Source organism: Lygodium microphyllum, chromosome 1 (assembly GCF_053477565.2).
Source record: "Lygodium microphyllum isolate KBCC chromosome 1, Lygodium_microphyllum_v1.1.10, whole genome shotgun sequence".
NCBI lineage: Eukaryota > Viridiplantae > Streptophyta > Polypodiopsida > Schizaeales > Lygodiaceae > Lygodium > Lygodium microphyllum.
The window spans coordinates 53,886,595-53,910,466 of record NC_141135.1 but is presented as its reverse complement, the minus strand read 5'-3'; the positions used below and the strand labels follow the sequence as shown (position 1 = coordinate 53,910,466).

The 23,872-nt window shown below is 38.5% G+C and overlaps 2 protein-coding genes across 3 annotated transcripts in view; one reads left to right on the top strand and one right to left on the bottom strand.

The window, feature by feature from the left end:
- LOC148041127 (GDSL esterase/lipase At2g23540-like) overlaps positions 1-21,738 on the bottom strand; it is a 43,701-nt gene extending 21,963 nt beyond the window's left edge. The window contains exons 1-4 of the mRNA XM_087677128.1: positions 21,723-21,738; positions 19,225-19,413; positions 10,571-10,701; positions 9,922-10,167 (exon numbers count right to left, since the gene is read on the bottom strand). Coding sequence (XP_087533254.1) covers positions 9,922-10,167; positions 10,571-10,701; positions 19,225-19,413; positions 21,723-21,738 — 582 coding nt within the window. The remainder of the gene's footprint in view (positions 1-9,921; positions 10,168-10,570; positions 10,702-19,224; positions 19,414-21,722) is intronic.
- Positions 21,739-22,108: 370 nt separating this feature from the next.
- LOC148041126 (uncharacterized) lies at positions 22,109-22,954 on the top strand. 2 transcript variants are annotated; one of them, XM_087687504.1, is made up of 3 exons: positions 22,109-22,388; positions 22,510-22,559; positions 22,671-22,954. In XM_087687504.1, the coding sequence occupies exons 1-3, from the start codon at positions 22,202-22,204 to the stop codon at positions 22,749-22,751; spliced, it is 318 nt and encodes a 105-aa protein (XP_087543630.1). In that variant the 5' UTR covers positions 22,109-22,201; the 3' UTR covers positions 22,752-22,954. The 2 variants fall into 2 exon arrangements, with proteins under 2 accessions (XP_087543630.1, XP_087543624.1); XM_087687498.1 differs by having other exon boundaries at positions 22,510-22,592.
- Positions 22,955-23,872: the final 918 nt, after the last annotated feature.

Here is a 23,872-nt window from a genome sequence, read left to right as displayed (position 1 = left end):
TTTACTAACGATTGTGAATGCTTCAGTTGATGTGTAGAGATAGCAGCAGTGGCGGAGGAAAGCATTGGAGTCTAGCGGGTTTTCGACCTTTCGACTATATTTTGATAGGCGCCACGCCTATATTTTGATTATGTCTATAGAGACATCGACTATTTATTATTATTTTGTATGCGCTTATGCGCCTGGATATGTTATTTTTATTTGGACATTGAGATTGGGCGTGCCAGACTCTTTGGGCACCGTCCATTAGCTTTATTTTCCTATTTTTGGTAGAAAGCAAACTCAAAAGCTAAAAGCTTGTATATTTTTTGTAATTGGGCTATTTTTGAGCAAAAAGATTGAAAATATATATTAAATACATGCTTTGTGAAGCGCTCACACAAGGCATGGGGGAGATTCAACCCAATTTGTCTCTTGTCTCATGTCGTGCTTGTTTTTACATTGGTCTTTGTGCTAAAAAGTAGAGTATTTTGTTCTTGGGGACCTTTGGGAATTCACTACGTGAGCTACCTGCGTCCGATCTGCGCACTAACTCATGGGATAAAGAGGCAATTTACTGCAGGTATATCCCATAGCAAAATGGTGTTGCAGAAAGAAAAAACAAGCATATTGCAGAAGTTGCACAGGCATTAACGGCTGAAAAGAATATGCCCAAATATTTTTTGTCTAAAGCTATTCATACTGTTGTCTACATCATGAATAGAACTCCCACAGCTGTAGTTCATGGGATGACTCATGAAGAATGCTTTACTGGCAAGAAGCGTGATGTATCACACTTGAAGGTATTTGGCTATGTTGCATACGTTCATGTGCTAGATGAGCTACTGAAGAAGCTTGATCCAAAGGCAAAAATATGTGTTTTTATTGGATACTCTTTAGAGCACAAAGGGTATCACTGTTATAACCCTGTCACAGGTGAGTTCAGAGTGAGCATGGATGTTATTATTAATGAGATGGGAAGTTGGTATATACCTACTCATGATGTTTTGGATGACGATAAAGATCAGGATAGCTATGTACAGAAAGATAAACAAGAATCACGGAGTCTTAGTGGACTAGAAACATCATCTGGTACTACACCTACAGTGAGCCCTTGGTCTGGGAGACTAAGGAGTAGCCCCACATCTACAGGTGGATCTATAAGTATTACAGGGAAGGACACATGAAAGAAGAAAGTGTTGGATGGTAATGATGCATCTACCAATCATTTGGGATTTGATGGAGATTCTAGTGGTTCGGAGAGTTTGGATGATGAGCTTGGCATTCCTTCAGTCAGGACGCCAGGTGTACAGAGAGCTCATAGTAATGTAAAGGCTTCATTGAGTGATCCAGTGGTACGCAGATCTCGCAGGGTCAGATACCCTGTTAAAATATTTGAATTTGAAGGTTATGCAGCTCACCATTATGCTTATATGGTGAAACTACTTGAGGACGTTGAGACCACTTTTTTTGAAGATGCTATTGGTCATGCTCATTGGGATGCAGCAATGGATGAGGAGATGGATGCATTAGAGGCCAATAAGTTTGGGGATTTGGTACCCTTACCTAAGGGTAAGAAAGCTATTGGTTATAAGTGGGTTTACAAAATCAAGCATAATGCAGATGGTTCAGTTAGCAAGTATAAGGCTAGGCTGGTTGCAAAAGGCTATGTTCAAACATATGGCATAGATTATGAAGAGACATTAAGTCCAGTTGCTAGGATGGCAACTGTTAGATGTGTGATTGCCTTGGTAGCAGCCAAAGGTTGGAGTTTGCAGCAAATGGATGTTAAGAATGCCTTCTTGCATGGTGAGTTGCAAGAAGAAGTGTATATGGAGCAGCTAGCAGGTTATGAGGATTTAGAGCATCCCAAATATGTGTGCAGCTTAAAGAAGGCGCTCTACGGGCTGAAGCAAGCACCTAGAGCATGGTCTAACAAGATTAGAGAGTATCTTATCAATATTGGATTTTGTATTTCTGATGTTGATCACTCACTTTATGTGAGAAAGGGAGATGCATGTTTGGTCATCATAGTCATCTATGTGGATGACTTGATTATTACAACAGGTGACAATGACAATGGGATTACTGAAGTTAAGGACTCCTTAAATAAGAAGTTTGAGATGAAAGATTCGGGTGAGCTAAGATACTTTCTTGGCATTGAGGTGATCAAATGTGATGATGGTATATGGCTATCCCAAAGGTAGTATGGCTTGGATATGTTATCCAAGTATGGTATGATAGCATGTAAGCCTCTTTCAGTACCATTGGAGCAAAATGTGAAGTTGAGTGTTGATGTTGGGGATGAGATAGAAGACCCTACTATATTCAGGAGGATAGTAGGGAGTTTGATTTACATGGCTATCACAAGGCCAGACTTAAGCTATGTTGTTGGCCTTGTCAGTCAGTTTATGCAAATGTCTAGAAAGCCTCATTTGGATGCAGTTAGACATATATTGAGGTATGTGAAGTCCACTTTACATTATGTACTTTTTTATGAGGCAGGTAAGGATGTACAGGTCTTTGGATACACAGATGCAGATTGGACTGGCAGCATGTTAGACATAAGATCTACAAGTGGGTTCATGTTTTCCCTTGGTAGTGCAACAGTTACATGGAGCAACAAAAATTAACCTACAATTTCTTTATCGAGTACAGAGGCTGAGTATAGAGGTGCTGCTATGGTAGCATGTGAGGTGGTATGGCTGCAAAAGTTATTAGGTAATTTGGACATGCAGGGAGACGGTCTAGTTGTCATTCATTGTGAGAACATGAGTAGCATACAACTAGCTAGGAATCCAGTGTTCCATGCTAGGACAAAACACATTGAGATGCACTACCACTTTGTGAGAGAGAAGGTACTTGTAGGAGAGATTGACTTGGTATATGTTAGAACATAGGATCAGATAGCTGACATTTTCACAAAGGCATTGAGTGTAGAGAAGCTTTGAAATTTCCGAAGCTTACTTGGAGTTGCAGAGATAGAGTCGACCTTGAGGGGGAGTGTTGAGATGGCAAGCTCAACACGTGCGGACATTGATGATGGACCGCCTGGCTAGATGGGTCCACACGTCTACATTTAGCACGTTGGTGGTCATTATGGTACACACATGGCCATTGACTTATCACTTATTATATTTAGTTTATTACACCTACCTACAGCTCGCAAAGATATAGCGCCAGTCGATTAGTGTAGTCAGTTAGACAATGTTTGACTTAGAAGGCCACTTTCCTTTTATGTTGTATCTTATCTATACTTTGTGTATATTGTATAATGTGTGGAAGAAGAAGAAAAATCAGCAAGAAAACGTTTTGGCCTCCATCTCTCTTCTTGCATTCTTGAGTGAGCTTCCTCTAATTTCAGTCCCCATCTGCTACCTAACCTGCCATGCCTTACGTGTTGCATCAACCATCATCAAGCCTTTCAGAACACCACATTCGTCCTTCGATGCATTTTGAAATACATTGTTTATCTTCTGCAAAACCATCGTATTTTCTGTTTATTGTAGAGCTTTGAAGGCCGTTGATCTCGAGGGTGCCGTAACCCATATCCAGCTGGATATCGTCTCATTTCTTTTAATCATCAATTGTAACTCCAGGCAATGCTTGATGATTGTCAAGGCTACAAATTTGCACTGAACATCATAATTACGGCCATTTGTAAGTAGAATTTCATAAACAATCACATGTGTTGAGACTTTCCCTAAGCCTCCTGGTCACCATTTGGTAGCTCTGAAAGTTGGAATATGTATGACAAAATCATTCATTGAAGGGTTGAATGTTGTAGTAGTTTCAAACCCTTGCACATTTGATCCATGCCCAAGTTATATATGTGCATAGCATCCTATAATAGATTGTCTATATGCAAGAAGTATGTAATTATTTTCTCTTCAGTAGAGTGCACATAAGATGAAGCCATCTCAAAGCATGAAAGGTAGAAGTTCTCCCGTTGTCGATACCATTTGTATCTTCAGCATAAGCAAACAACTTGAAAATCTCGGGAAAACCATGCTCATTACAAATCTAGAGCCCATTCTCCTTCTAAATTGTTTGTAACAAATACTAGATTCACTCCCAAACAGCACTTGTCTCTTCTGTGAAATTGAACTTGAACCAACTGAAGGCAAAACGTTCAGGAAGAGCAAAGCACAATGTCTAAGTATGTACAAAGTAACAAATGTCACACACACAAACTTTTTGGTGGATTCCATACCTCGGATGCACAGGAGTATGACATCCACCCCCTTTGATCCTGCGCATCCTCCGGATGGGCCAACTACCCATGATCATTGTCGTCAAGGTCCACGTACATATCAACCTCTTCATTGTGTATTTTCAGTGTGTGTTTGGTGTAGTAGCTCAAGCAAGTCCCCCCACCATGCAATTCTTGACAAAAAGGAAGACCTCTCTAAATCTATTGTCAATCTATCCTTCATCTAGTTAGATTTCTTCTAACTATCATAAGCTCTTCACCTATCATTTATCTCGATCTCCATCTAAGCCTCATAGTGGAACCACACGAGTGGATAGAGCCATCTTTGTGATAGTTCCTTTGAAATTAAATATTTGTTCTTCTCATATTTGTTGTGTGTTCTCTATTGCTTGATCATATGCTGTCTATTATGCCATGTGATTTCTACATGGTATCTGAGCCAAGGGGGACTTTGAGTAGTAAAGAGTATGTGAAAGGAAAGGGCTTCAGTAGTGAAGAGGAGAAATTCCTTCTGCTGCATCAAGTAGCGGTAATTGTGCATTAGGTGGTGGTAGTGCGACACAAGTAAACTTTGGAATGAAATATTTTCTCACATTATTTTTGTAGTGTTAAAGGAGATGCATAAGCAAGGTATGGTTGCTCACCTACTTGTAGTAATTGAAGCGAAGAAACCATGTGAAACTTGTATGACGAGCAAGCAATAGAGAAAGGCATTTCCACAAGAAAGCAAGAACAAAGCGAAGGCCCCTCTAGAGTTGGTGCATGCTGACTATGCAATAAAATGCCTACAAAAGCATTGGGAGGATAATCTTATTTCAAGTTGATTGTCCATGACTACAGTAGGAAGATGTGGGTGTACTTCCTTCATAATAAGGTTCAAGTGTTTGGTAAGTTTAAATAATGGCTAAAAGTTGTTGAGAATGAAACTAGGCAAGGTGTCAAGAAGTCCACATACTCAATAGATATTCTTTCTCTCTAGGTTTAGGAATTTTCTCTTCAATTACTAAGAAGCAACCCCAACTACGGCATTGTCTTCTACCAAAACCAAAGTACAATGTATTTTTCTTTGCTACATGTGAATAAATATGGTTAAGGAGGATCCTATGGCATATGGGAGTATAGGATGAAGCTCCAACAATGCTAAGATGTGATAATCAGAGTTGCATCACCATTGCCAAAAATCTAGTTTTTCATGCATGTAGTATCAAGAATATTGAGATCCTATATCATTATGTGCAAGAATTGATTGAGGATGGGATGATAGAGCTAGTGGTGTACTATCCAACGGAGGAGAATGGAGCTGATATCTTCATCAAAGATCTTATGAAGGATCTCCTTTGAATTCATCTTCAGAGACTCGCCATTAGGCTGAAAATGTAGTTCACTTGTGGATAGACATTGAGGGGTGTTAGATATGTTGAATGCCCCACCCTCATAAGGTGTCACTCATGATCCATGTTTCTCTAAGTTATAAGGCCCCCATTATGAGGTGAAGCCATGTGTGAGCACGAACATTGAGTGGATCCTGATGACTTGTATGTCAGATGAGGTCTATATCATCGAATGGCAAAAAGGTGACCTTTGTGGATCTAGTTTTCGGGTTAGATACAATAGTTATGCTAGTCACAACTCAAGGCACAATGCATTGAGTTGAAAGGTGTGGTAGTTATTAGGGTTCCCTATATTTGGGTTTGGGGGCCGTAGAAGCGGCCCCTAGATGGGGGGTCTCAGAGGGGCCAACAGCCTCCTAATGAGGGTCCAAGGGTAATACCCTCGACCTAACGATAAAGGGAATATTCCTTGGCCAATTAGGAAAGGTTCATAAGATGGTGAAATATGCTAACCAGACTACCTTCTTAGATTATAAAAGGAAGAACCCTCTAAAGCCATCATCAATCTATCTTTCACCCAGTCAAAGTTCTTTTAGCTACCTTAAGCTCTTTGCCTATCATCTATTTGGAGTGCCAGCAAAACTAACAATGGAAGCGTAGGAGTGGAAAGAGCCATCTTTGTATCAATCTATTTGAAATTAAAGCAGACTATGTTCTTCTCATATTTGATGTGTGTTCTCTACTCCTTGTGCTCAAATTATGTCTAATGTGCCATGCCATTTCCACATCTTTCTACACCTAAATTTTGAGAAGGATTTTGACAAGGTCAAGTGGGAATTTTTATGGCAAGTTATGCTCAAGATGGGATCTAAAGGAGCCACAACCAATCTACCCTTCCTCTTAATAGAGCAAGTTGAAGCACACATAGTCTTGAATGTTGCTATCCTTGATCCTATCACAATCAAACGGCGAGTGAGATAGGGCTCCCTAACAATCCTCTATTATTTATTTTGGCCACATGCCCCTCTTTCACATGGTGGAATGCTTTATTGAGATGAGAGAATTAGAGGGGATTGAGCAAAGGGGAAGAAGTTGGTTCAACAAGGTCTTGCGAATGATTTTTTGACAATGCGAAATGCAACTGGGGGGACAATATTAAAAAGTCATGCAACTTCAAGAGTTATATAGTCAAGTAGTAGGTTCTTCAATCAGCCTCACAAATTCTTCACTCTTAAGTGTCTTAAAAGATTATTCGACTCCAACCTACATTGGAGAGGAGTAACAAATAGAGGTTAAATCTTTATATATTTAGGCTACCCAGTTGGGATTGATATTAAAGAGTTAGAAAGGATAGAATGGGTCATGGAAAGGCTTTACAAAGAGTTTAGATTCTCATCCACTACTACTTGGCCTTTACATTTTAAGCTAAAGGTGCTAAAGCATTTCATGAGCGCGAAAACTTATTTTTACTTAAACCTAACCAGCTAGAATCAAGGATACAAGGAGTGGGACTCCATGGTCGAAGTATCCTATGGGAAAGAAAGGACATCTATGTCAATTGAAGGTGAAGGAGATTTTTTGAGAGAAAAAGTACTAAGGAGGTGCTAGGAGTAGGAAACACCATGGGTTCAAATGCCTATTGATCTTCTTCAAAGAAATAACATCAGCAACTGGAGTACAACTTGACCAAAGCTTTAAGTTATTGATTTGATTACCACATAGGCCATTGGTGAAATCAAAGTTCAATGCCTTATCAAGGAGCTACTACAATACGGAAAAGAATATTGGAGTCCAAATGGTGCAACAAAGAGAACAAAATAAGAAAGGCACAGAATGAATTTTGGGAATGTCAATGTGACCAATAGTGAAGACACTAGGAAGGAGAGTTATGTTTTGGCCAACAAAGGGATCTACAAAGTAGCAGAGTGGTTTGAGATTAATGGGGACCTAAAAGGCTCCAATGAAGTTTGTATAAAATGGAGCCTCACCAAAACCCTTAGGATAAGATGGGAAGTGGTTTATTCAAACTTGAAAATAAATCACAGTTATTCATGTAGGAGTAAGAAAAGTATGCTCTTAATTATATGCTAACTATTTTAGCATGTCCCAATCTCAATATTTGAGTGTCATAAAAATATTGAGTGCCCACCCAAATACGAAATACATAGAAAAAATGGAAAAAAAAAGGAACCAATTGTGACACAAGGATGTCTACCATCCATGTCACATTAATAGTATTGACCATGTTGTAAAACAAGAAACTCCCTCGAAACTTAGTCTATCAAATCGAGCCACTTATTTTGTGTATTCCCATTGACCAATAACTCACCCAAGCCATGTTAGCATTTGCATAGCTTGGTCCATTAATTTATTTCCATTAATCTACCACTCAAGAAAGACATGCTATTGACCATACATGTTTATCATGCATAACATGTGAATTCATGTTTCAAATATTCTAAATTTCATCACAATTCCCAAAGGCGAAAGCTTACATAATTGTGATATATAGAAAACTAGATGTGATCAATGTTCACTAAGGCCAAAATGTGTACAAGGATATATGGCACTTTGGAGGCCTTTAATGGGGTGATGATTGGATGGGTATGAGTGTGCTTGGGTAAAAAGATAAAGCATATTAAGGGCATAAATCAGAGCCTATAATTAAAAAATGTATTGATCATGGATGTGGTATGGTTTTTGCTACTAGGGGATGTGTCCTTATAGGCTTCTACAAGCTTCAATAAGAAAGTAAATGCTTTCATGAATCATAGTGCAAGCCCAAGCTATTCATGATGGAGAGGGGAGAAAAAGTGTGTATGAACCTCATGCTTTGGGTTTTTCATAATCAACCACTCAAGAAAGATATTCTACCAACCATATGCACATTAATCATACATAAAATGTGCAATTTGCATTTACCATCTTCTATATTCCATTAGCCTTGCCCAAAGAGAAAGGTTGCATAATTGTGATATGTATTAACTAGATGGGATTAATGTTGGCTAAGGCCAAATTGTGTACAAGTATATATGGCACTTTCGAGGTCTTTACTGGGGCAATGATTGAATGGCTATGAGTATGCTTGGGAAAATTAGTGAGATAAAGCATCTAAATGGTTAGAACAAAGCTATAATGAAAAATTTGTTGATCATGGATGTGGTGTGGGTTTTTGCAACCAAGGACTACATCCCTATAGGCTTTTGTAAGCTTTAGTAAGAAACCAAATTCTTGTTTCACGATTCACAGTGCAAGCACAACATATTCATGATGAAGAGGGGAGAAAAACTGTGTATTAACCTCATGCTTTGGTTTTTTCTTTTCTTTGCATAGGGTGGGGGAGGTGTGTGTGTGTGTGTGTAGTAGAGGCTTGAGGGGATCCCATTTACCCATGCTTGAATGGACTTCTCCTTGAAATGGGCATAGCCCATATCATGAAAGTATTTATGGGCTCATCATCATGGGAGTCTCTACGTGCTTGCCAGCACAACATATTCATAATAAAGAGGGGAGAGAATTTGACCGATTCAATTTGTAGAATCAAGGGAATTGGGCCGATTCGATTTAGAATGTAAAGGTTTTGTAAGGTTCAAATTTTATGAAACTGCCTTAGGTTAAGAGAAGAAGGATCTATGTTAGGCTCAAAAAATTTTTTTCCCGAACACTGGGGTCACGAGACCTTGCAGGTGGGCATTGGCAAGAAAGAAAAACCCGGGGGTTGAATGCAAAAGTGAAAGTGTACATAGCGTCGACATAATAGTATTGAGCTAAAAGGAGCTTGCACAAGAAGAGAAGGTGCTGATTCTTGAAGCTGATTTTAGCAAGTTGCAACGTTTTCAACAGAATGCGCGACCATGACTATTAATTACAGCTGGCTGGTGGCATGGCGGGGGAGGGGTGTGTGTGTGTGTAGTAGAGGTATGAGAGGATCCCATTGCCCCATGCTTGAATGGACTTCTCCTTGAAATGGGCATAGCCTATATCATGAAAGTATCTATGGGCTCATCATCATGGGAATGTCTATGTGCTTGACAAAAATGTTTTATAACACAATAGGGGCTACCCCTATAAACTTGTTCACATTAATGGTTCTTTGTGAGGTCTCAATCTAGAAGCTCCAAAAACCATGCCAAAATGTATGCAATGTGTAAATATATGAAACCACACTAAAGAAACTATATTCATGTCTTTGGCCTAAGACAATACTCTTTGATATTCCTATCTTACTTTAGTAAACACATATGATGATGTCTGCATTATGAATCTATCCACAACATGAAAAACACATGTTATCATGGCAATGAGATTGTACTTAAGACTAGATATAAAATGTGAGATTTAATGAATTCAAGATATATTGTTATAGATACTTGGTACTTAAATGAATTATCTTCTAACCTTTAGTTGACTCTTGAATTTGTCTAGAACTTCTTGCTTGAAGGTCTCCCATGGTGGTAGGAACTTTTTCTTTGAGACTTGTAGTGGATTGAGGTAAGTATCCAATATATCATTAGCTCCAAAAGTTACCACAAAGAGGGCCTTAGAAAGAAAAGGTGCCACATTTTCCTCCCCTAGTAAAACCTTCAAGTCAAGCAATGTTGCTTGCTCAAAATAATTAAATTGCACATCCATTGGAAGATCAATCTACAAAATCCATAAACTTTCTTCAGACATGCCTTTATAAAGGAGAAATAAGAAAAGGTACGACTTACTAGGATTCTTTTCGTATATGACATTATACCTATGCATATCTACAAAAGATCAACTAGCATAATCATTGTCATTATGCAAGAACCTAAAATGGTAAAACTTGTCAAGCTTCTACATATAGTCTTTGTTTATGCTAAGACCATTGACATAACATAAAAAGGGTTATGTATCACTTTTGTAAACTCTTTTGTTTCCCTTAATTTCTTGTCAATAGTTGGATTTCATCAATATTTATACTAAATAAAAATGAATGAAGGAAAAGTAGATGCCCCCCAGGGACTAAAGTGCAATTTTCATTCCTCATTCAAAAAACTTTCATCTAACACAAGTGACTCACAAATATTTTCCCAGTGTCGTTCAAAATTCCACTACCACCAGAGCCATAGTTCACACCATTTAGGATTATTGGTCCCTTAGTTGAAGGTGCTAGAAATGGTTGTGGAAATGTAGTACCACCAAATCTTTGACCTACAAAACCAGTTATTGGTTTTTAAGTAGATGTTAGAAATGGTTATGGAAACAGAACATCATCTTCATGGAAATATAATACCACTACATCTCTAACCTATGAAACCAAATGTTCATATTTAATCAAGTGCTAGAAATGGCTATAGAAATACAATACCACCTAATCTATGACCTATAAATCTAGAAATTTCATTCTCAATAAAGTGGAGGTGCTACTGTAGCAAAGAGAAAGGGAACTTAAAGAATTTTTAAGAATCCTATAATGCATAATTTAGCAATTATCACCATCGATGAGATTGAGTATTTCCTAGTTGGCTAAGTTTTTATTAAAAATCAAGCTTAGCAAGCAAACACCATTAGTTTATGGACAATTATTTTCATGTTAAGATATTCAAACATTAGTCACCTCACAACAAGTTAGTGATTCACCATATTAGACTAAGCTCTAGATCCCCTTATGATGCCAAAAAGAAAAAAAGTACCAAGCCTCCATAATGATAAATCAAACTAGCCAAACTAAACTAAGGCCTCAATGCACATACTTGTCTAAGTTTTTATTAGTTATTGTGCTTAGATTTTTAAAAGGAGACTTAGGTTTTGAAAATTGGAATGGCAAAAATTGGAAAATATTGTGAGGAACCTTATTTAGAGAGCTGGTGGCTCTCTTAAAATAACAATGGTCTAAGATTAATGGAACTCAAGTTACGATGCCCAACAATGAGGGAGTTTTGGTATTCGAGACTCTTCAACAAGTATTTGACACATCTACCCTACTAGCTCCAGAATTTGGCAATATATCAACTATGGGTGGTTAACTTGGCACTTAATTTCAAAATACTAAGTTATCCCCTTGAGGATTCAATGATTTATTGACTAGGAGACCAAAACTTTTGGAGGAGATTAGCCTAAGGTTAAGCACTCTAGTGTGACACATGCACTAATTAATTCATGAGAAGAGACTATTAGTGATATTAGTTAGCAAGGGTATAGGGATAAGAAGGGTGATTTGTCCATGATCCAACACATGTGGCTAAAGTTCTACAACCTTCAATGATGCTATTCCTCTAATAGCATTTAGTCCTCTCTTATTAGTTAAAGTATCAATGATTTAGAAGTGAAAATCTCAGTAGGTTTTTTGCTTTGAAAAGAGGGACTCCACCATAAATATGTAAGACTATCACATGGATACAAGAGAGAGTAGTTTTTAAATTCCCATTTTTCTACAAGGGTATCACTTAATCACGATATTCATAGGTTGAATAGACCAAAGTTTTGTTTCATTCATGATAAATTTATAGATTAGAAGTTTTTAAATTATGCCTTAAATGCAAACAATAGTATGCGTTTACATATAATGAACCCCCCCACCGTTGACCCCTCCCTAGGTTACAACTAAAGGAAACGAATATTGATAATGAACCCCCCCACCCGCTGACCCCTTCCTAGGTTACAACTAAAGGAAACGAATATTGATAATGAACCCCCCCACCCGCTGACCCCTCCCTAGGTTACAACTAAAGGAAACGAATATTGATATGATTTTTGGGCTTGGAGATCACCAAAGTTAAGCTCAAGAAGAGAGGGGTAAATGAACTCAAGAGGCAATCCATGTACAATTTGGGTTACTTCTAGAGGTTAAGTGATATTAAAGATAAAAAAGCACACAAAGATGAGATGTCAAATATGAGATGGTTCTTTACAACCTCCAAGGAATGGAGGCATTAACTCCCCTAGGATGCGACAAGTTTGGTCTGTAACTTCATCACATATGCTTACCTTTTTTCTTATGGAGCATTTAATTCACAATAAAGTTGCCTACTAAGGACATGATCAAACAATTCAAAGATGCCTCTTCATGATGCCTTTATTGTGAAATCACTTCTAGAAATATATTAGAGTTAGAGCATTGTGAAATCAATTTTCTAAAGTAGTGGATTATGTGAACCTACATTCTTGGATAAACATACAACCAGCACACTAAGTGATAAAGGCATAAAAAATTATGGATCTCAAGAGGTATGGGGGCTCATTAGAGCTGCACTAATAATGAGGCATAGTTAGGATATAAGAAATGTGGTCAATCTAAGTAAGGGAAATTTCATAAGGAAACTAAAGACTTTATTTCTAATAGTTCTAATTATAAAAATTCTATTGATTTCTTATCTTTCCTGAAGCTGCTTGAAGAGAAGGGCCAAACAATAATGTTGTATATGTCTTGATTAATAGGGTTACTTTGGTTTGACAAAGGAGATACGACTTTATTTTGTACTTTTCCCTTCTTTCAAAGGCTACAAATAACACTAGTCTAGGTGTTACATAACATCAATTGTTTCACATTTTTAAAATAGCATATTTTCTAAACCTTAGCTTAAGGGAAATCCAAGTAGAAAACTAGGATCTTTTTGAAAACTTAGACCTGGAAAAAATTGACCTATACGAGTCATCGCAGTGGTCAATGACTTGCACGTATCTTGCACATTTTACTTGTATGTTGGGAAATGACAATCTTCACAAAGTAAACACCGTACCCTCAAAAGATGAGGGTACTACATGAATTGGATGAATTGAATGTGATGTTCCATACAACCATTCTCTCTTCCATGTCATATATATCTCTCTCTTCTTCACATGCCAACTTTTCCAATTTTTCTCCTATATATAGCCCAATGGCATTGCTTTGGATTATGGGTCAAACATTTCATGACCTACATGAGGCTACTCATTATTGTGTCCATTTATGAGCAGACAAAAGTTCACGTACTTGCACGTGTTTGGGCTCTTAAATGCTAGTCAATATTTATAGCTAAGCTACACTACGTTGCCATGCTGCTACGTGAACATAGTGTGAAAAACTCTAGAATGTATTGTCATTCGACTTTCTTATTGATCTAGAGAGTCAGTGCCATATTAATCATTAATGTCAATGTCCATAGTGTGGATGGTTCAAAAATACTAGATTTTTAGACAAGTCCAACAAATTTTTGTTATTTTAGATATTATCTCTTGTAAAAATCCAAAAACTACAAACAACTTCTAGAATAGGATGACATGTAAAAGAAAGCAAGTAGCTTTCAGCCATTTTTGGGGGATTTTATGCAAAAAGAAGGATTATGAAATTGTGCAGCACGTGATCGCAGTTTATAGGCAGCAAAGAGCACTCTGAAAAACTGGGAGAACAAGGAGTGATCTAGGAGTATTCTAGCTAGGTGCGTTGGTATTTTACCCCCCTTTTGGAGCCAATGGAAGCATTAGATTGGTGGTTTGAGCAGTAGAGAGGAAGCTATTGTTTAATGCACGTTTTTTGTCTCTAAGAGATTTATATTCTTAGAATGAAAAAATAAATTGACAAGCTTCACCTCTGTGAGTATTCTTCTATATCTTCTATATCACTAATAGTTTAGAAGATACCTCTTTTGAAACATGGTTGAAATTAGATTGGGCTACTGTAACTTAGGTAATGCATATATTGGTAAAGAGAAAGCGGATGAAATTAAGATGGGGTACAAGCACCACACCTGCCAGTGCTTAGAAGGGGGTTGAAATTGCAGCCAAGGTGACTATAGCTATGGGGGAACAACCAACTATACTTATAGGTTCAGCTCTTAAAGGTGATGTTGTGAATGAATTAATCAAAGGCATGCATGATTTGAGGCTGAATTTGATAGAAATTTATGCAAAGGTCAAAAAGTTGGATTTTAAGGTAGAAGAGAAGGCTCGAAAAACAACCCAAAGACCATACAGAAGAAGGATACAAGAGGAGATGCATTTGGTGTGACAGTTTACAGCATGAAAAGTGTGACTATACAACCTACTATGAAGTAGAAGCAAAAAGGTTAGTCTTTTGGAAATATGGTAAAATACATGCAACAGAAACTAGTCTTCCAATAGAGCTAAATTTTGGAAATGGTGGCATGCAGAGAAGAGGTTGAAAGAGATGGCAGCAAGGACAACATTTGTTGCCATAGTTGCAGCCACATATGGGTTTAGAATTGAAAGGACTGATAAAACTCGTAAAGGAGGCATGGCTGAAGCAAAATCTCATTTTTGGATGTAGGCATTAGATTGCATGGAAAAGGGAAAAATAGCAAAGTTTAAATTGGCTGATGCAAGTCAGAGTATACAAGGGAGAAAAGGTTGGATTGCATGAGTGGATTCATTTTCAGCCTATGCTTATTTGGCTGAGGTTCATAATCAAGAAGCTCTTGTGGAAGAAAAGAGAAAAAGAAATGAGGACTCTGCTAGTACTTCCTCTTCAAGGCCATCTAAATGCATAACACGAAGTAAAATGGAGCAACAAAAAGAGGTTGAAAAAGCCAAACATGAGTATGTTATGGAGGATGCATCTCAGGAGAGGAAACAAGAAGGAAAGAAAAGGGGCAAGCAACTCAGTTACAAGTTACAATTGGATATTGAGACTGCTACAAACCTTAAAAAGGTGTTGGAAGATTGCATACTTGGCAGTAGAGTGGAATTCACTCTTGGCGAAGTTCTTGGAATTGCAAAGCATGAATTTCATGATGCATTCATTGATATGCTGAAACAAAAAAGGCAATTTGATGGTGAAGTTTTGTAAGTATTGATGCAAGTTGACAAAGGCATAGAGAAACAACTTCATAGGGAATATAATGATGATACATATAATGCTAATTTGGAGCGAGGGCTGATGTTGAAAATGGTTTAAATGGGAGTGTAGACAGCAAGCTTGTGGCTGAATTTGGTCTTATATGCAGTAGTAAGCACATAGAGAGAAGGCTATGTTTAATGGGGATGTCCATCAACATGTACATGAAGAAGAATATGGTCATTTTATTCCAAGCAGCCATTATTCACGAATGCATTGGGCTCATGCTACAACAAAGACAATTTTTAAAGTGGGAGAAAGAGAGACGCCTAGCATAGCTCTCTTGGATCATGGTTTTGAAATTAATGTTATGACATGCACATTGTATGAGAATGGAGGTTGGTCGATTGATGTAGATCTAGGATGACACATGTAGGCACAACAAAACAATTCATCATGGGATCTTTATGCGACTTGTTTGAATGCACCTGTGACTATTGGAGATGTTCGCGATGAATATCATTTTTTTGTGCAAGATTCATGTAGTTATTTGATGATTTTGAAGCAGCCCTATATTTTGGAATCAATACTGGAAACAAAAGCCTTGGATGATGGTTTTTCATATGCTCATGTTTGAAGTAAAGACAATACAAAGGCGGTACAATTTCTCACTGTTTTTATGAATCATCCCTACAATCGGAATAGGCTCTGAGATAATCCTATGCCACCTAATGCATGAGATTTTAAGGGTTTTTAGATAGCACTGTTGTAAGTGGAGGCTATGGCAGTGCCTTCTCTATGAAGATAATTATGCCTCCAAGAAAGGGGGAAACTCTATTTGTGTCTGGATTGTAGGAATGGACAGCATGTAGTCTTGGCAGTTTTAAGAATATTTTAGCCATGTGCAGGGCTAAAAAGAAATATGTAGGATGACCTGAAAAAGAGCTGAAGGCATATGGTTTGATGGCTGCAAATCTTGAGTAAGTTACTCGTGAATATATGTGTGCATCATGTGGGTTCAAAATAAGGGGGCTTTGCCTTTACCACCTGAAAGTGATGGGTTGGTTGAAAAAGTAACTCAACTTCCTAGTTTATGGGATCCACATGGAGTAGGACATAGATTTACTGCTGAAACTTTACAAAAGTTGAAAATTGGTGATACATACTTTCTTTTACCTACAGAAAGAGCTTGTTTCTTGCAAAGGTTGGCTAGGCATGGGAAAGCCTTTTCATTTTAGCCAGATGAAATTGGATGTGTTGATCCAACCATAGTTGCCATAAGGAATGTTTTAGGTCCGATAGTGTATGAATTTGCAAAAGCATTTACAAGTAAGGCAATTTACTCTATGGGTCATTTATATTCAGGATATGATCAGTTCAAGATTGCATTGGAAAGCTAGGATATCACTCCCATGAAGACATCGCTTGGATTGGTTAGTATGTGTACACTTCCATAGGGAGCAACCAATTCAATGGCACATATGATGAATGCTATGCATAAAGTTTTGAGGGATTATATTCCTCAGTTAACCTTACCCTTTCTTGATGATGTGCCGATCAAAGGATGTGATATCCATGAGAAGAATGAAGAGCTGAATGAGGAGGAATGTAGAAGATTTGTGGTTGATCATATTGTTGATTGTGACAAGATTTTGAACTGTCTTAAAGAAGTGCATTTAAAAGTTGGTTTTTGGAGTGGAGAAAATATTAGTTGTTGGGCACATGTGTTGACCATATGGGAGGAAGCCCTCACTAGTAAAAATTGATACCATAAGCGAGAAGCGAGAGATATGTTCGAATGTATCCAAGGTAAGAAGATTTTTGGGTGTATGTGTCCTTTACTTTATATGGATTCTGCATTTTGCTCATCTAGCTGAAAGTTTATATCAACTCTCTTGAGAAAAGGGCAAAAGTTTTGATGGGGTAAACAACATACAAAGGTAGTTTAGAAGTGAAAGAGCTTATTGATTTCAGCCCCAACACTAAAGAGAGAAAATTATTAAAATGGAAAGCCTATTATTCTCAATGTGGATACAAGCCCAATTCGTATTAGTTGGATAGTGGGTCAGGATGATGCTGATGGGAATAGGTATGCCATTCGGTTTGGAGCAAAGGTCCCCAATGAATGGCAACAATAGTATTCTCAAGTCAAAAGAGAGCTTTGGAGTGTAGTGATAGCCCTTAAGTGTGATAGGGAGTATTTTATGGGAGCTCATGTAGTGGTAGAGATTGAATGTCTACCTCTATTGGGCATGATAGTAAATTGATCAACTTCTGATATTACCATGTTATGATGGATTGCATCATCAATGTTATGCTTCAGTGAGAACACAATTTTTGAAAGAGTTGTATAAAGATGATTGGTTGAAAATAGGCCAACATCTCAGCCTCATGACAAAGAAGGCTAAGTGGTCTGAAGTTGAATTCAAAAGGATGAAAATAAAAGCTTTTGGGTTTTTCTTGAAAGATGGATATTTATGCAAGCATACAAAGAAAAAGAGAGGAGTTCCAATAGGTGTTTTGGGAGATAGGGTTTCTCAAAAATAGACATGTGATGCAGGAGTTTCATGGAAGTTTATGGGCTGGACATAGAGGATTTTGGGGCATATTTGTGAAGATCAAAGAGAAGTATTGGTAGCAAAACATGTATAAATATGTGGACTATGTGGAATCATGCAATGACTATCAGATATATTCCATGGTAAAGCATAGAGATGGGTTGCAACCGACCTATTCATTGTCTATGCATTACAAATGGGTAGTTGATTTGGTTACCATGCCTACGGGCTTATGGGATATGAGATATCTTGTGCTTGCACGAGAAGACTCGATAAATCAAGTGGACAGTCGAGCTCTTAGTACAAAGATTACTCAAGTAGTTGTAGGTTCTTATTGGAAGAAGTATTTTGCATGTATGGTTATATTGGTAAAGTGGTTGCAGATAGAGGAGAATTGGATGCGGATGAGACTCGTGAATTTTTTTCATGATTGGATACCAAGCTGGCTTTGACTTCAGCCTACAATCCTGAAGTAAATGTTAAAAGTGAAAGAGATCATCAGTCAATCATTAAGGACTTAGCAATGTCATGCAAGGGCAAGATGAAAGAGTGGCCAAGAATGTTACCCTTTGCTTTATGGGCTAATAGGACCACTCATAGTGCAGTTACAAGGTATATGCCTGCTGAATTCATGTATGGATCATGCCTATTGAGAAGACTATTACTACTTGGAGTGTTCTACCATGGGAAGAGGGTTTGAATAGAGAAGAGTTGTTGGTTCTACGCATAAGACAGTTAAAAAGAATGAGTGACGACATTGAGACAGCTATGAAAAAGCTGAAGATTTCAAGGATCAAGAACAAGAAGAGGTTTTGACAAGTGACACAGACTTCAACCATGAGCTATACACAGGAAAGGAACTCAGTGTTGGTAGACAACTTCTAAAATAGGATGACATGTTAAAAAAAGCAGGTAACTTTCAACCATATTTGGGGGATTTTATGCAAAAAGAAAGATTAGCGAATTCATGCAATGCGCGATTTACAAGCAGCAAACAACACTCCGAACAACTGGGAGAAGGAGTGATCAGTGAGTATTCTAGCTAGGTGTGCTAGTATTTTATCCCCTTTTTGGAGCCAACGGGAGCATCAGATTGACGGTCTAAGCAGAAGAGATGAAGCTATTGTTCTATGCACATTTTTGGTCTACAAGAGATTTATCTTCTCAGATGCAGAAATAAATTGACAAGCTTCACCTCTATGAGTATTCTTCTACATCTTCTACTTCTTTTGACCCTTTCTCTTCACTCTACTCCTCTCAACCGAATGGTGAGGCTCAACCGAAAAAAGCATACACTACAAACCAGATATGTGATTGGTGGGTGCTGACTTACTGAGGATAGAGTCTCAACCGAAAAAAGCATACACTACAAACCAGATATGTGATTGGTGGGTGCTGACTTACTGAGGATGTCGACGATGGTGAGGCCATTGGTGAAGCGACCAGTCGGGTGACCGGCATCCGGAGTGGGGAAATCGATCCCGTAGGGAAGCCTCTTGGCGGTGGCCAATGATCCCGGCAGGTAGTTGTTGTTACCGGCGTCCACGAGGGAGTCCCCGAACACGAACACCGGCACGTGCCGGTGGCCCGCGACTTCATCAGATTAAGGAGCAGCAGCATCAAACAAAGAAGAGGAGGAGGAGGAGGAGGAGGAGGAGGCAGCGTAGTAGCTGCAGGAGGAGCTGCAGCTGCACAAGAACAAGAGAAGTAGCGTGAATCTATAGCTCAACATATTTCTGCGGCAACACGCAATGTCGAAGGCGGTAAAATGATAGACAATCCTCTAATATCATGCATAGCAGTATGTGTGGCTCGCTGCCTACCAGCCCTTATATTGAGAGACTAGAGTGCTTCTATGTCAACAAATGTAGGAAGTGTCTATGTGGCTACTGTACAGACCCACATATACACATCACCCCTCCTGCACCGCCATTTACTGCTGCCTTTTCCTTTACTCACAACTTACAAGGACCCAATCCCTAATGGCGCTTCTCCTTTCTTGGCTCGCATCGGGAGTCGGGACGTATATTCAATGGCCTCTCCTCTTCAATCGGGACACATCGGGAGATTCGGCCATCAGCGCAGCACTGCATGTGGAGACTTGTTGCCGACTTCAATTCAGGAACCATGTGGCAATGTGGCATTCGGCCATCAGAATTTGAACGTTAGCATGTCTTTTCTTTGTGAAGGGCGGAAATGGACTTGTATATTCAATGGCCTCTCCTCTTCAATCGGGACACATCGGGAGATTCGGCCATCAGCGCAGCACTGCATGTGCAGACTTGTTGCCGACTTCAATTCAGGAACCATGTGGCAATGTGGCATTCGGCCATCAGAATTTGAACGTTAGCATGTCTTTTCTTTGTGAAGGGCGGAAATGGACTCGCCCTTCAAGATTGATGGCTTAAAATGTGGAATAACCTTCATTAGATAAGTATACTTTTCATGGATATTCGTAAGTCGAAGGACTTCTTTGAAAGTTTATATCAATAGTCCATGTAGTATCTCCATCTAACATTGTTTCATATGGTAATAGAAAACATGATTACAAGCACCGTGATATCTACATTGATCATTAATCATACATTTAGTTTGATCTGGTCACACTTGCTTTCCCACAATGAGATAGGCTTATTAATAGTACACTATTGTATACATTCTTGCTTGTTACAACTAACAATTATAACATAGGGTTCACCACATTCTCAATATCCTCGTTTGTTTCTATTTGCATATGTCAATGAAAGTTTTCATGCAAGCACCATGATATCTAGATCTATGTCATCGCTCTCCCTTGTATGCACCCATCATGACATGATGAACAATGCAACTAACGGTGAGCAAGATACTACAACATTGATCATTAATGATATATTTAGTGTGATCTAGTCACACTTGCTTTCCCACAATGAGAGAGAATGTTTATTAATACTACAATATTGTATACATTCTTACTTGCTACAATTCACAAGCATAACAAAGGGTTCACCACATTCTCAATATCCTTTTCTGTTTACTATCCGCATATGCCAATAAAAGTTTTCATGTAACTTACATTTCTTACAAGTCGTAGCAATCTATGGGTTCATTAGAACTCTCTTCCATGGCTATAAATGCTAGGCTCTTGTGTAGATCCTAGATTACAATTATACAGAAATGCTAATCTTGCATTAAGATTTCTAGCATGAGATATGATAACCTAGTGTTTGCATTAGCTAAGCATGCATATGTATGAGAACATAAGGTTTTGGAATGATATGAAAAGTAATAGTTGGTCACCAAGTTGATCATAACCATAGATACGATGATATAACTCTTGCAACTTAAGGTCCCCCTAGCCAAGAAAAATGGAGGTCTTGAAAATCAAGTCCCAACCATGCGTTGCATCACATACAAGGTTCACACCCAGGTGATAAAGCCTCATATGGATATTGTTACCATTGTTTTGTAGGGTCAACATATCCAATTTGAGGTTGGTTTAAGTTGAATTTGGTGTCACCAATGTTGAAAATTGAAGTCTATTGAAGGAATCCTTGGGCCTCAAAGTTGTTGGAGAAGGCCTTTACAAGTGGCAATGCAAAACAAAACCGAGGTGAAGGTTCAATCTTCGAGATTGGAAGATTCACTTAATGATATTATTTTTCTTGAAGACCTACCTTAGCCAAAAGCCTTGCTAAAGTAAATAGGGGTTTCCCTAATATCATGACATTCTCTAGTTAAAGTGTGGGCCTCATTTTAACTCTCGAAAGTTTGAGGTTAGTGTGAGCCTTGAGTGTCTAGCTTCTTCTTCGAGCTATGATGTGGATGTCATTTAAACTTTAATCTTTAAAGGGCCCTTGAATTCTGCTGGGATTGGGAGAACTAGTTTTTGTAAGAAGTAGTAAATCTTTGGAGGGAGGCACCTTTAAAACTTGCCATCGTGTAAGGTTTCAAAGGGGAAGACCAAGGTTGATTTTGGTCTTCAAGAAGAACACTAAGGGTCTAAAAACTTTGGACTTTTTGCATTAAAGATGCAAGGGTACAGGAGAGACTTGCCTTGAGCTTGAGCCTTGACATTCAAGGTGACTTTAACGCTTTACAGGTGTGACTCGTGAGAATAAAATCGTACATGAGAGAGAGAGAGAGAGAGAGAGAGAGAGAGCAGGAGGAGGCGGGCCGCGGCTTTTTACGTAGTAAGAGGAGAGAGTCACATTGAAAACGTCGACCTATCCACAGGCGACCCGGCCATAACGAGTCACAACTAAGCCTGAGAATTAGAAACTGCGAAGACTCTCCAGAAAAGCGCCAACATCAGATGGGATTCAGATCGTCTCTTCCTATTTAATAGACTCTCCTAGCTGTATCTCATATACAGTCGTGACTCGTGACTAAGAAAAACAACATGAGTCGCCTGTCGACGATTCTATCACTGGCTCTCCTTCTCAGTATTATGCTTTCAGCAGCAGCAGCAGTTGCTACTACTCCTCCTCCTCCTCCTACTACAGCATCAAATGCACAGCTCACTCAGCCTCCTCCTCCTGCAAATGCACAGTTCACTCAGCCGCCGCCGCCGCCGCCGCCTCCTGCAGGTGATAATTCATCTTAACCTAAAGCCCATCTACCCCTTTCATATTATAAGCCTTAATCGCATCTTCCCCCTTCAATGATGCTGACGATCAACTCTACTTATTGCCTTCCTCATGGTATTAGTTATCCCAAATGGACCCATCAGCGTTGTGCCCGACCCTGGGAGCCGCCCGGTGAAGTTGATCGGCGCCTCCCTGCAGTTTATAGTATGACACGCCTTGGACTTCAGTAAGTCCAAATGATCATTTTTGGGCACTAATTAATCCCTCTTCTATGCTTTACAGTTTCAACGACCCCGTAGCTACGTGATTAATGGACCCCCTCCCTCAAACAACAAACGCGAGGTGAGTAGTGGATCCCCTTAAACAACAAATTTTCACAACCTACCCCTACCATAACCCCTAGAGAAGAGTTATGCATCCTTCAAAACCAAGGCCTTTCAATGGGAATTCAATGCCTACCTAGCTTAAATATGGGCACAACTTTCAATTTCAATTTGAAGGACAACCCAAAATTGTAATTTGAAGGACTATACCAAATTTCAAAACCTCAAATTTTTTTTGTCACTCACGAGACTGGAAGTGTAGACTACTACTCCTACTCTAACTGTATTCTTACTTTGAAGGGCAAAACTTATTTCTACCTTTCTTTTGAAGGAAAGATCTCTCATTGAAGGCTAATGCAACCTTCAACTTTGAGCCATGCATGCTTGCACCTGTTTGTCCAATCGAGAGCAAAAATGACAATTGCTTTTGACCTTGTTTTCTAAGTAATCAAATAATATTCTATGTTATCATTTGAAACATGGCATCTAGTCACTTGAGATTGAGGAGTGCATTGTACATATTGTCACCAAAATATTCCTATTCTCATTATTTCCTTTCAATAGGATTTATCTAAACTAATCTCATTATATTGACATACAAAAGTCTATGATTATTCATCGTTTGGTTGAAAAAGGGAATTGAGATTGAATTCTGATTGTGCTTGTGCTATCTTGTGGGCATCACAATCTTGCAAATACTTATTTCCTATTCATCAAAGAATACAAGGTATAACGAAATTGAATGATGAGAAGATAGCTCAACTATAGAAATGCAATTTCACTATTATTATGTAACCTTGTAATTTGTTGTATCTAAAATTGAAAAATGATTCAACTACATATGATCTAATTAAAGAAAAGAAACCAAAGAAATTCCATGATAAAGAAGTTGGATACTCTCACACTTTAATCCTTTTAGCTTGTAAGGTGATAAAGAAGTTGGATACTCTCACCCTTTAATCCTTTTAGCTTGTAAGGTGATAATCTATTAATGATAATGAATTATATAGTGATACATGAACCCTACCCAATTTTAAGGATCTTATAGTATGAGTAGGAGGATTTTCCATTTTCTTATTGTGCTACAAATAAATCATAGGTTTGCATGTCTAATAGTAATTGGGACTAATTAGCATTTAAGTTCAACCCACCAAGGCTCGA

Coding starts and splice junctions, on each gene's coding strand:
- LOC148041126 (XM_087687498.1), top strand. CDS start 22,202: ATGAGTCGCCTGTCGACGATTCTATCACTGGCTCTCCTTCTCAGTATT. Junction 22,389..22,509: donor GCCGCCGCCGCCTCCTGCAG/GTGATAATTCAT, acceptor TCATGGTATTAG/TTATCCCAAATGGACCCATC. Junction 22,593..22,670: donor GCGCCTCCCTGCAGTTTATA/GTATGACACGCC, acceptor TATGCTTTACAG/TTTCAACGACCCCGTAGCTA.